Below are 13,879 nucleotides of genomic sequence, written 5' to 3' on the forward strand. Positions count from 1 at the left end.
ACCGCAATGCTTTGAAAGTTTGCTTCTGATCAAACTGCTTAAAAACAAAAAAGACATGAAACCTGTATCTGCACAGCTCAGATACTATCAACAATCTTATTGAGCTGTTCCTTATCTTTTACTCCTCTCTAGTTTTTCTAGTGCTCTTTTCCTTAAGAAGTGGATTTTTAAAATTTTTTTTTGAGACGGAGTTTCGCTCTTGTTGCCCAGGCGGGAGGGCGATGGCGCGACCTCGGCTCACTGCAAGCTCCGCCTCCCGGGCTCAGCCTCTGGAGTAGCTGGGATCACAGGCGCCCACCACTACGCCCGGCTAATTTTTTGTATTTTAGTAGAGACGGAGTTTCACCATGTTGGTCAGGCTGGTCTCAAACTCCTGACCTCAGGTGATCCACCCACCTCCACCTCCCAAAGTGCTAGGATTACAGGCTTGCGCCACCATGCCCGCCCAAAAAATGGAAATATCTTTTAAGGTAATATTAATTTGAAATATTTTGGGCATTGCTTTTGAACTTACTTTTAGGTCCAGCTATTTTAGATTTTTGAAGGAAACAGTCCTTCGAAGTATTAATTTATTCTAACTCTTGAGAAGCACATTTTCCACATAGCATATTGATACTTAATAGGCTCATGACTTTTATGAGGCTTGACTTAATAATGTAAGGGTTTCCTTTGCATCGTTTAACTAATAGACTACTCCCTCTTTCAGATTGGAGCCTACGATCAGCAGATATGGGAAAAGTCAATCGAACAGACTCAGATTAAGGTAAATTGGTTTCTTTGATTCTGCCTATGTTTCACTGCATTAATATGAAGAGTGGAATTGTACTTACCTGGTAAACTGCATTTAACTACCAGTATGGCATTCTTTAATCTTTGAAGGTTATAAGAAAAGCAGTGCAAGCATAATGAGAAGTGACACTTGATTTTTGTCCTCACTATCAGGAAAACAGAAAGGAGTGAGTTGGTCTATGATGAATTAGAGAGCAAATGTCCCATATAAATAGGGCTGGGGTTACTTAGCTCTGGCTAGTTTTTACTACATGGCAGTGCAGGTCCAAATATTGCCAGAGTTTCAGATTTTTCAAGAGAAGCTGGAAATACACATTATTATATGAAATATATTGTACATTTTATGTCGGATTTTTAAGAGACTCTTCCTTCTCTTCATCCTCCTCCTCTGCAAGCCAAATAAAATCCATTTGTGGCCTGAATCCAGCCTATGGTCCCCCATTTTATTCAATCACTGGCTTAGAGTATGGGTTTTTGTTTGTTTGTTTGTTTTGTTTTGTTTTTGAGACAGTCTCACTCTGTCATCCAGGCTGGAGTGCAGTGGCGTGATCTCGGCCCACTGCAAGCTCTGCCTCCCGGGTTCACGCCATTTTCCTGCCTCAACCTCCAGAGTAGCTGGGACTACAGGCGCCCACCACCACGCCCAGCTAATTTTTTGTATTTTTAGTAGAGACGGGGTTTCACCGTGTTAGCCAGGATGGTCTCGATCTCCTGACCTTGTGATCTGCCCGCCTCGGCCTCCCAAAGTGCTGGGATTACAGGCGTGAGCCACCGCGCCCGGCCTAGAGTATGGTTTTAAGTTTTTCAGGTTCTTAAACTTTTTTCTACACAGCTCTTAGAACTGAGAGGATTCTTGTTTTATACTAACCAAGTGACCAAAAACTGTTATATAATTCAGAATGCCAGTTTATTAACTTATAATAGGGGAGGAGAGGGTTAAATTATCTTCTGATATTCCAAAGTCAGAGTTGTGGGGTTAAGCCATTTGGGGATGCTGGTACAAATTCGTCATGGAATGGTTGCTTGGTAACCAAATGTAATCGGATAGTCTTGAGATGTGGAAAAGCCTAAAGAACCATCCTTGGCCCTCAAAAGAATGTAACTCTCTGCGACTTTAATACTTACTTAAATCTTATGGATTCAGGGCCTCACTTCCTTGGAAAGTGCTGATAAATGCCAGCTGATTCTTGTTTTTGGATTATCTTTCAAAAAGTCTTGCAGCAGACTCTTCATTAATACTTAAAAAAACTGGGTGAATACAACTTAATATTATCTGTTCTATTAAATAGGCCAATCAATAGAAGCTACTTGAACGACAAGTAGCCGACTAACTTCACAATTTGGTATAGTCCTTGATTATTTATATTAGTGGGAGATGGGGTTAGGATGAATAAGTCCCCAGATTTTATTTTGTGATTCTCTAAAGCCTGTCCTGTTATTTTTTTGTGAGCTGTTAAACATCACTGATAGTAAGTATGGTATAATGGAAACAGCATAGAAGTGGAGTTTGATCTTGTTTTGTGATCTCTAGCCTTGTTATCTAACCTTCTTCCCCTAGCCAATTTAAAGATTTCCTTCACCCTTTTTTTTTTTTTTTTTGAGACAGAGTCTCACTCTGTCACCCTAGCTGGAGTGCAGTGGAGGGATCTCGGCTCACTGCCAGCTCCGCCTCCCGGGTTCACGCCATTCTCCTGCCTCAGCCTCTCGAGTAGTTGGGACTACAGGGGCCCGACACCATGCCCGGCTAATTTTTTGTATTTTTTTTTTTAGTAGAGACGGGGTTTCACCATGTTAGCCAGGATGGTCTCGATCTCCTGACCTCGTGATCCACCCGCCTCAGCCTCCCAAAGTGCTGGGATTATAGGCATGAGGCATGAGCTGCCGTGCCCTGCCTGATTTCCTTCACTCTTTTCCATGCCATTTAATGCATACCTTCCTTTTAGTGCATGATATCAAAGTTATTTGTTAACCTGTGTGTGTTCATAGGCCTTAAGCGTAGGAAGTGTGTTTGTTTCCTACTGTTAGAACATCTTGATTCATACTAGGAACTCTGTCTGTTTCTATAGTTAATTGAACCCTATCCATCATGCATATTTTTACTTATTGTTCTCTCATAGGGTAATCTACCTAACCACGCCTTAATGTATGCTTTTAAATTTAGCAGCAGTGGAAAGAATGAAATGTAAAATAACTATAAACATTTACTGAGCTTTCAGTGTGATAGTAGAAAGCTGAAAAAAAAAAATTACTCAGCTAATGTGCCACTCTTGTACTAGGTGCTGAGAATACAGTGAAAAAGATAGATGTGATTGTTGCCTTCATGGGTTTCACAGTCTGATAGTGATGGGAGAAAAGCCCAGATATCTTTTTAATATGCTAAAGTCTTAAACAAAAAATGACCAAAGTATAGCATACAAAAAAATTAATGCTACATTTAAAAATACATTAACACAAGTACAATTTTTGGAAAACAAAAAATAAAAGAACAAATAAAAAAGCAAAAAAAATTTTTAAATAAAAATATTAACATCATATCAAAGTACTGTTATATAATTTAAAATTATATGTAAAAGTATAATTCAGAATTAGATAAATTTTAAAAATCTTGGGTCATGAAAAATGGTATGAACTCTTCAATAAGCATTTATTGAACTACAATGTTTAAGGCATTTTGTTGGGTGCTGAGCACAAGAGGAAAAGTATTAACAAACAGAAGTATAAGACTTGTTTAGAGGAAGAGCAAGTAAGTAGCCCAATATGATTGGAGAATAAGGTACATAGATGGAGTGATAGGCCATAAATCTATTTGGAGGTTACTTGACTGCTTTACTAAGAACTTTAGATACTATTCTGTAGAAAATTGAAAGGTTTTAATGGTTTTTGAGTAGAGGAGTCACATCATATCTGTGTTTTTGAAAGATAGAAATAAAAATATAGACATTATAATAAAATCTATGGAATATTTCCAGAGTAGTACTTATTATTCTCAATGTCTATATTAACAAAAAATGTCTAGTTTGACTAGGAAGGTTTACAATGAATCATATTAATATTGAAGAATCTAGAGAAAGAAAATAGTAATCAACCAAAGTAAAACAGGGAAAGAAATACCAAAAATAAAATGAAAGCATCCATTACATATTTATTTAACAAATATTTGTTGACTGCTTACCTACCATGTGGCAGACACTAGCTATGCCTACATAATGGTGAGTAAAAACTTTCAATCATTTTTTTTTTTTTTGAGACAGGGTCTGGCCCTGTTGCCCAAGTTGGAGTGCAGTGGCATGAACACAGCTCACTGCAGCCTCAACCTCCTGGGCTCAAGTGATTCTCCCACCTTAGCCTCCTAAGTAACTGAGACCACAGGCATGCACCAACAGGTTTGGATATTTTTTAAATTTTTGTAGAGACAAGGTCTTGCCATGTTGTCCAGGCTGGTCTCAAATTCCTGAGCTCAAGCAATGCTTCCACCTTGGCCTCTCAAAGTGCCAGGATTATAGGCGTGAGACCCTCTGCCCAGCCGTATTCAATATTTTTATTTTCATGGAATTTATGACAAAGTGGGTGAGAATAATAAAAATAATCCTTCTAATAAATGCAAATTACTTTATGGCAAATACTGAGAAGAGGGCTGTTTACGAGCCACTATACTTATAATAAGGGAAATAAATGAGCCTAGTTGCTGGGCATGGTGGCTCATGCCTGTAATCCTAGCACTTTGGGAGGCCAAAGTGGGAGGATCTTTTGAGGCCAGGGATTTGACACTAGTCCGGGCAACATAGGGAGACTCTGTCTCTACAAAAAATAAATTAGCTGGCCATGATGGCATCTGCCTGTGGTCCCAGGTACTCAGGAGACTGAGGTGAGAGGATTGCTTAGCCTGGAGGTCAAGATAACAGAGACCTTGCCTTTAAAAAAAAAGGCTGGGCACGGTGGCTCATGCCTGTAATCCTAGCAGGGAGGCCGAGGCAGGCAGATTGCATGAGCTCAGGAGTTCAAGACTAGCCTGGGCAACATGGTGAAACCCCTTCTCTGCTAAAAATACAAAAATTAGCTGGGCATGGTGACATGCACCTGTAGTCCCACCTACTCAGGGGGCTGAGGCAGGAGAATCGCTTGAGTGTGGGAGGCAGAGATCATGCATTGCACTCCAGCCTGGGCAACAAGAGCGAGACTCCATCTCAAAAAAAAAAAAAAAAAAAAAAAGAAGAACCTAGTTAAGAAGGTCAGATAAGCTTTTGCTAAGGAATTGGTTAAAATGAGATCTGAAGCATGAGTAGCAGTTAATTAGATCAAGAACAAATACACTAATTCTACACAAACTTTTTCAGAAAATAGAGAAGGAAATATACTTCTCAGCTCATTCTATGAGACTAGTATTACCCTGAAACTTAAACCAAAGACATCATAGGAACATTCATTATGAATGTATGTGTGAAAATCTTTAACAAGATATTAACAAAACCAATTCAACAACACGTAAAATGGCTTATCTACTGTGACCAAGTGGGAGTTATCCCAGGAATGCATTAATTTGAAAACAAAGTAATGTAATATACCATATTAATAGGATAAAGGACAATCATATGATCTCAGTAAATACAGAAAGAGCATTTAACAAAATTCAATGCCTATTAACGATAAACTGGGTTCTTCGGGGAACTTCAACATAGTAAAGGTTGTCTAGGAAAAGCCTGCAACAAACTTCACACTTAATGGTTAAGACTGAATGTTTTCCCCTAAAATCAGAAACAAAGCAAGGATATCTGCTCTTACCAGTTTTATTTAACACTGTAGTGGGAGTCCTAGCCAATGTAATAAGCAAAGGAAAAGAGATGAAAGGCATTGAGATGGAAAGGAATATGAAAACTGCCTTTACTCATGACAGCATAATCCCATATTTAGAAAATCCTAAGAATATATATAAAAAATTACAGTAGGCTGGGCGCAGTGGCTCACGCCTGTAATTCCATCACTTTGGGAGGCTGAGGCAGGCGGATCATGAGGTCAGGAGATCGAGACCATCCTGGCTAACACGGTGAAACCCCGTCTCTACTAAAAATACAAAAGTTAGCCAGGCGTGGTTGCAGGTGCCTGTAGTCCTAGCTACTGGGGAGGCTGAGACAGGAGAATGGCATGAACCCGGGGAGGCGGAGCTTGCAGTGAGCCAAGATCGCGCCACTGCACTCCAGCCTGGGCGACAGAGCAAGACTCTGTCTCATTAAAAAAAAAAAAATTACAGTAACAAATGAATGTGGCAAGGTCTTCAAATACAAGATCAGTATACAAAAATCAGTTGTATTTCTATATGCCAACAAAGTAATTCAAAAATAAAATTAAAACAATTTTATAATAGCAACAAATAATAAAACAGGAATGTTTGACATAAAAAGTGTAAGATTCATACATGGAAAACTATAAAACATTGCTTAGAGAAATTAAAGAAGGTCTAAATAAATGGAATAGCATTTCATGTTCATGATCTGGAAGATTCAATATTGTTAAAATGTCAGTTTTCTCCAAATGTATCTATATATTCAATGTAATCCCTTCAAAATTCCAGCAGAATTTTGTTTTTGGTAGAGATTGATGAGCTAATTCTCAAATATATGTAAGTAATATAAAGGATGTAGAATATTCAAAACAAATTTAAAAAGAATAGTGTTGGAAGATTTACATTACTACATTTCTAATACATCTGTTAGAACAAAATTAAAAAGATTGACGATACCAAATGTTGGCAAGGTGATGGAGGAACTACAACTCTTCTACACTGCTGGTAGGCATGGAAAATGGAAAATAGTTTGGTGGTTTCTTAAAATGTTAAATATATACTTCTCACATGACCCAACATTTCCACTCCTAGGGTATCTACCTATATTTAGGGTATCTACTATATTTAACATTTTCTATCCAAGAGAAGTGAAAACATAAATACATGCAAATGTTCATAGCAGCACTATTCTTAATAGCCAGAAGTAGGAAAAACCCACGTGTCCATCAACTGGTGAATCAATTGGTATAAACAAATGTGTTATAGTCATACAATGTAATACAATTCAGCAATAAAAACTGTTAATACATACTGCATCGTGGATTAATATAAAAAATGTCATGCTAAGTACAACATATTATGTGATTGTTTATATGAAATTTCTAGATATCTATAGAAATAGAAAACAGATCAAAGATTGCCTATGGATTGAGGGGAACAGGGCTTTCCTGCAAACAGGCAGAAAGGAACTTTTTGGGGTGATGGAAATGTTCTAAAACTTGAGTGTGATAATGATTGCACAACTCTACAAATTTACTAAAAATCTAAATTATTTACTAAATCTGTAAAAATGGGTTAGTTTAATAGTATGTAAATTATACCTCAATAAAGCTACTTTAAAAATTATACCAATGGACAAAAGTAGGAAAAATAATAATATAGTACACCAAAAATGTAAATGTGTACATATTCACAATTAAAATTGTTTTCTAAATTTTAAAAAAATATTTTATATTTTGTAGAGACAGGGTGTCACCACATTGCCTAGGCTGGTCTTGAACTCCTAGGCTTAAGCAGTTCTCCCTCCCTGGCCTCCCAAAGTGCTGGGATTACAGATGTAAGCCACCACACCCAGCCCTAAAATTTTTTAATTGAGAGAATATATTAAATCTAATGTCTAACATTATTTTCAGTGATGGAGCGTAACTTAGTCCTCCAAAATAAGCCTAAAATAAGAATGAATCTCCCCTTTTACTACTCTTTTTTTTTTGTTGTTGACTGAGTCCTGCTCTGTTGCCCAGGCTCGAGTGCAGTGCTCACAGCAACTTCTGCCTCCCAGGTTCAAGCGATTCTCCTGCCTCAGCCTCCTGAGTGGCTGGGATTTCAGGCATGTGCCACCATGCCCAACTAATTTTTGTATTTTTGGTAGAGGTGGGGTTTCACCATGTCGGCCAGGATGGCTCGATCTCTTGACTTCGTGATCTGCCCGCCTCGGCCTCCCAAAGTGCTGGGATTACAGGCGTGAACCACCACGCCGGGCCCCTTTCACTACTCTTTAGCATACTGTTTGAGATACATTTGCTAAGTTGAGCAAAACATTCTAATTAATATTAATATTATCTTTTCTTTTTTGTATGTTTTATTTTTAAAAATTAATATTAGAGTGAACAAAAATCACTGTTTGAAGATAGCATGGTTTTGTATTTAGAGAATAAAAAAGGCTAATCAGAAGCACAGAGACTACTTCAGCTGTATTTATAATGTTTTATTTAAGCAGGATGGTGGCCATATGATAGATGACACTGACACTCCTCATTAAAGATGACAGTTTGAGGCCAGGCGTGGTCGCTCACACCTATAATCCCAGCACTCTGGGAAGCTAAGGTTTTTGCTCGAGGCCAGGAGTTTGGGACCAGCCTGGGCAACATAGCTCTACAAAAAGATAAAAAAATTAGCTGGGTGTGGTGGGCATGCGCCTGTAATCCCAGATACTGGGGAAGCTGGGTGGGGGGTATTGCCTGAGCCCAGGAGTTTGAGGCTGTGGTGTGCTATGATTGTGCCACTGCACTCTAGACTGGGTGACAGAGCAAGACCCTGTCCTGAAAAAAAAAAAAAAAAAAAAAACAAACCCAAAAAATGGCAGTTCAAATACATGCACTAATCTCTCCTGAAACCTCTTTAAAAGTACAATAAATAAGAAAAAATCATGGCAGCCCGCAAGGACTAAAAGAATGGAAGAAGAGACTACAGTAAATGAGAGCTATCAATACAGTTTCGAAGGTTGGAAAATGAAGGAAGTAAAACTCTTAAGTGTCTGCAATAGGGAAAGCCAATAGGAAACAAGTAAAACCCTTGTGATTAACTTCTGAAAGGCTCAGGAATTAGATGTATCAGGTATATCTGTAGGAGTGAGGAAGAACTAAAGACAGGATTGTTTGAGCATGTGTATAAGGGATAATAGATGTACCCCCAGATCTTCCTTATTCTATGTAGCCACATAGTTACCCTTATCTTCCTCTGACAGAAGACCGGATTGAAGCTTGCTCTCTGGAGAGGCTGAGCCAGAGAAGTTCTGGATTCTGGAAGACCAGAAACAAATCAGAGTCTGTTGAGATGCTGCACTAATAATGGGGATTAAGTGAAAGTCTGGTCGTCGGATTTATAATCTGCAAACAGAAGACTGGAATTTCTTTTCGTCAAAATTGAGTAACCAAAGAGAACCTAAGGATACTGAAAAGTGAAATGACTGGCCACGCCTCTATAGTGAGGTCCACTATTCAAAATGCTTCACGCATTGCACACTGAGCTTGCATTCAGTGTGTTAGTGACTGTTAATTATAAATGGATAATTAAAGATCATCAAATATTTAAGACCTAAAGAAAAAGAAGAAAAGAGAAAAGAAGCAATGCAGGAATCATAAAAACAGTGTTTTTAAAGATATAATTACTACCTTTAAAGAACTGGATACTATAAAGAGACGGAGATATCTTCAGGAGATCTATTGTATAACATTGGTGACTATAGGTAGTATGTTGTATTCTTGAAAAATGCTAAGAGAGTGGATATTAAGTGTTCTCACCACATAAATAATAACCATGTGAGGTAATGTATATATTAATTTAGTCATTCTACAGTGTATATCTACTTCAGGATATGTTGTACACACTGAATACATAGAATATTATCTGTCAATTTAAAAATTAAGAGTGCTTAAGAAATAGACTATAGATTAGAAAGTAGGAAGACTAGAAAATAAAAATAATCAGAATAAATTCAGTGGTGGCTGGGTACAGTGGCTCATGCCTGTAATCCCAGCACTTTGGGAGGCCGAGGCTGATCGTTTGAGCCCAGGAGTTCAAGATTAGCTTGGGCAACATGGTGATACCCTGTCTTTACAAAAAATACAAAAAAATTAGCTGGGCTTGGCGTTGCGTGCCTGTAGTCCCACCTACTTAGGAGGCCGAGGTGGGAGATCATCTGAGCCTGGGAAGTCGAAGCTGCAGTGAGCCGTGATTGCACCACTGCACTCCAGCCTGGGCGACAGAGTGGGACCCTGTCTCAAAAATAAACACATAAATAAATAAAAATTAAAATTAATTCAGTGGAAAAGTTAGAAGATAAATTTGAGACCATTTCCCAGAAAAGTAGTATAAAAATGAACGACAAAAAAGAAAATAGCTAAGTGAGTGCAGTTCATGCAGGAAATGTAATATCCAACTAATAGATGTTCCAGAAAAAGGAAATACATGGAGAAGAAGAAATTAATAAATAATTCAAAAAAATTGCCCCAGAAATGCAGTACTGTGTATGTATTTCCAGATTAAAAGGATCTTTTGGTTGGGCATGGTGGCTCACGCCTGTAGTCCTAGCACTTTGGGAGGCTGAGGCAAGAGGATCCCTTGAACCCAGGAGTTTGAGACCAGCCTGGACAACAAAGTGAGATCCTATCTCTACAATAAAATTTAAAAATCAGCTGGGTATAGTGGTGTGTGCCTGTAGTCGCAGCTATTCAGAAGGCTGAGGTGAAAGGATCCTTTGAGCCTGGGAGTTCAAAGGTGCAGAGAGCCGTGAATGCAACACTGCACTCTAGCCTGGGTGACAAGCGAGATTCTGTCTCAAAAGAACAAGGAAAATAAAAGGATCTTTTGAGTCATCAGCACTGAGAAACATTATCATGAAATTTCAGAACATTTGGAATTAGAGCTTGGGTTAAGCATGGAGTAGAGTGAAGGATCAAAACGGATCATGTAGACAAAAATTGGAAGTCAGAGATACTGCCCGTCAGCAGCAACTTCTAGCTCATTTGGAAGCTAAAAGATAATGGAATGTTCAGTGGAAGGTGAGGGACAATGGCACATGAGAGAAAGTGATTTTCAACCTGAAGTTTTATGCCCAGCCTAATTATTAATCAAGTGCAAAGGCACCACTGATATATTTTGAACTTAGAGTCTCAAAATTCATATCGCATATTCCCTCTGTCAGAAAGCTGTGGGAGGACATGTACTGTATTATAATCCATGAATAAGCCAGAAAGGAATTCATAGTATCAGAAAACAGGATAGCCAACAAAGCGAAGTAAAAGGAATTCCAGGATAATTGCAAATGTCTCAGGATGATAGCTTATATCTGACCTAGAAAACAACCAGTCCAGAATGGAGTATGAAGACAGAAAATTGGTATAGACATCTTGAAGGGGGAAAACTAAACTGATATATGTTGAGTTTGAGCATATTGGAAGCAGATATGTAACAGAGGGAGTTTAAAGATGAATTAGTAATAGAAGATTAAGTGAATAAAAAAATGAGGCAATTACAGTTCTAGGACAAGCAAAAAATTTATGAGAGGAAAATATAATAGTTCGCTACTTGGGTTAGCTGTGAACAATATTTATGTAATTATAACCCTCTAAACATTGATTTAACAAAAATTTGTGATAAAACTGTTGGGGGAAAAAACTATAGTTCAGGAGGGCGTGCGTGTTTAGTGATGCTGTAATCATTAATAGTGTGTAGTATGTCTTACATTGTTTTAAGAAACACACACAATTGATCCTCATGATCATCTTATGAGGTATGTGCTATTATCTTCCCTTTTTTATAGGTGAAGGAATTGAGGCATAGAAAGGCTAAATAAGAGTTATTTCCTCATCTTCAACAGTAAGAAATGAATGGATAACATCTGAAATTGATGAAAGCACTGTAAACATTTTTTTTTTAGAAGTAAAGAGAAGAAATAGCTAGGATGTATGAATCAAGGGTAAGGAAGGGTGAGACTGGAATGTTATTTTTTATTAACCTTGTAATATGAGTATTATTTTAGTACAAATAAAGATTTAATTTTAAAACATTTTTCCTCCAAAACCAAATAATACATTAAATGATGTTACCTGAGTAATAGGATATACATATATTTCCATATGCGATAGGTAGATTTAGAGGTATGTGAGTATTTACGTATATTGGCTATACCAATATGCTTTATTTATACCGGTGCCAAAACCAACAAATCTCCTTAGCATTTAGGTAAGAGCTTTAGAGTCAGATGGACTGAACTGTATATTATAGTAATTTTCCTAATTATTCACTACCTGTTATTATTCTTACCTGTAAGAAGATTATACGGCTGCACTTACTGTCATGTGAGTTGCAGTGCCTTCCTATAAGAGAAGAATTCTTCCTGGCCCCACAGACTTCCACCTTGGTCATGGGATTTGCTTGGCCAGTGGAATGTGAGCTGAATATGACCTTCCTCCCGTGACCCAATACTTTTCGTTTTCTTACCTTTCCTATTCAGTGAATTGCTAAAGTGCTAAAGTCAGGGTTTAGAGTTCTTCACCTTCACACTAATCTCACATTTTCAGTTACCAATACTTCTGGATTATACCTGCTAAATATCTTTTGAGTATGAGTACTCTTCCCAGTTCACGCTTCTAATTACCTGGTCTAACCTATTGTCTACTCATCTGGTTGGCAAACTATTGCTTATGTGCAAATCTAGCTGAAACACAGCCAGGTTTAGTGCTTTACATATTTATATTCAATGTCTGTGTCTGCTTTAGTGCTACAGTGGCTGAGTAGTTGTGACAGAGATTGTATAGTCCAGCAGTCCCCAACCTTTTTGGCACCAGAGACCAGTTTCATGGAAGACAGTTTTTCCATGGACTGGTGTGGGGGGGTGGTTTTACAATGATTCAAGCACATTACATTTATTGTATACTTTATTTTTATTATTATTACCTTATAATATATAATGAAATAATTATACAGCTCACCATAATGTAGAATCAGTGGGAGCCCTTAGCTTGTTTTTCTGCAACTAGACAGTCCCATCTGGGGGTGATGGGAGAAAGTGACAGATCATCAGGCATTAGATTCTCATAAGGAGCACGCAACCTAGATCCCTCGAATGTGCAGTTCACAGTGGGGTTTGCACTCCTGTGAGAATCGAATGCTGCCACTGATCTGACAGGAGGTAGGGCTCAGGTGGTAATTTGAGCAGTGGGGAGTGGCTGTAAATACAGATAAAGCTTCCCTTGTTCTCTCACCTGCCCCTCACCTCCTGCTGTGCAACCTGGTTCCTAACAGGCCACGGACCACTATTCCATGCCCTGGGGGTTGGAGACCCCTGATAGAGTCCATAAAGCCTAAAATGCCATCTGACCCTTTATAGAAAAATTTTGTCCACTCCTGATTAGATTACTGGAGTAGGTTTTTTAACTTTCTAACTGCTTTCTCTTGCTTCCTATCTCTCTTTACCCTCCATCTGTTCTTTATAACAAAGCCAGGTTGTTGTTTTTTGGTTTCTGTTTTAACACAAATTTGATTGTTTTTCTCATATTTAAAACTGTTTCTTGACTTCCTAGTACCCTTACAATAAGATCATACTCCTAGCATGGTTATAGTTTTCACATTATGGCATCTTCTCATCTCACAAGTTTACCTCTCTCACCCATGTCTTGACCTCTTTTCACTTCCACTCTGTGCTTTAGGCCTTCTCAAACTTACTTTAGTTTTTACCATGCTATCTCTTATTCCTGGGTCCTCTCATATGCTTTTCTTTCTTTCTTGCCCTGCCCTGCTCTGCCTTGTCCTGTCTTGTCCTGCCCTGCCCTGCCTTGTCCTGCCCTGCCCTGCCCTGCCCTGCCCTGCCCTCCCTTCCCCTCCCCTTCCCAACACCCCTCCCCTCCCCTTCCATTCCCTTCTTTCGAGACGGAGTCTTGCTCTGTCACCCAGGCTAGAGTGCAGTGGCACGATCTTGTCTCCCTGCAGCTTCTGCCTCCCTGATTCAAGGAATTCTCCTGCCTCAGCCTCCTGAGTAGCTGGGACTACAGGCTCATAGCCACTACTCCCGGCTGATTTTTGGCATTTTAATAGAGACAGGGTTTTACCATGTTGCCCAGGCTGGTCGCCCTGAGCTCAGGGAATCTGCCTGCCTCAGCCTCCCAAAGTGCTGGGATTGCAGGCGTGATCATATGTGTTTCTTGATTCCTCATTTTGCTATATCCCATGTGCAACTTTACAAGTTCTTATACATCCTTCAGGTATCAGGTTAGATACTATTTTTCTTTGTGGAAATCTTTCTTGGACTTCTTA

At 38.7% G+C, this 13,879-nt stretch overlaps 1 protein-coding gene across 9 annotated transcripts in view; it reads left to right on the forward strand.

Moving 5' to 3' along the window:
• The window catches only part of PHTF1 (putative homeodomain transcription factor 1), a 96,951-nt gene that overhangs the window by 704 nt on the left and 82,368 nt on the right, over nucleotides 1–13,879 (forward strand). For all 9 annotated transcript variants that reach the window (XR_010137941.1, XR_010137942.1, XR_010137940.1 and 6 more), the window contains one exon: nucleotides 707–763. Coding sequence is in view for 2 of the 9 variants with exons in the window: in XM_063718049.1 (XP_063574119.1) it covers nucleotides 707–763 (57 nt within the window). In the remaining 7 variants the exon portion in view is untranslated. Of the gene's footprint in view, nucleotides 1–706; nucleotides 764–13,879 lie in introns of those variants that run through there.

Source organism: Pongo abelii, chromosome 1, assembly GCF_028885655.2.
Source record: "Pongo abelii isolate AG06213 chromosome 1, NHGRI_mPonAbe1-v2.0_pri, whole genome shotgun sequence".
NCBI lineage: Eukaryota > Metazoa > Chordata > Mammalia > Primates > Hominidae > Pongo > Pongo abelii.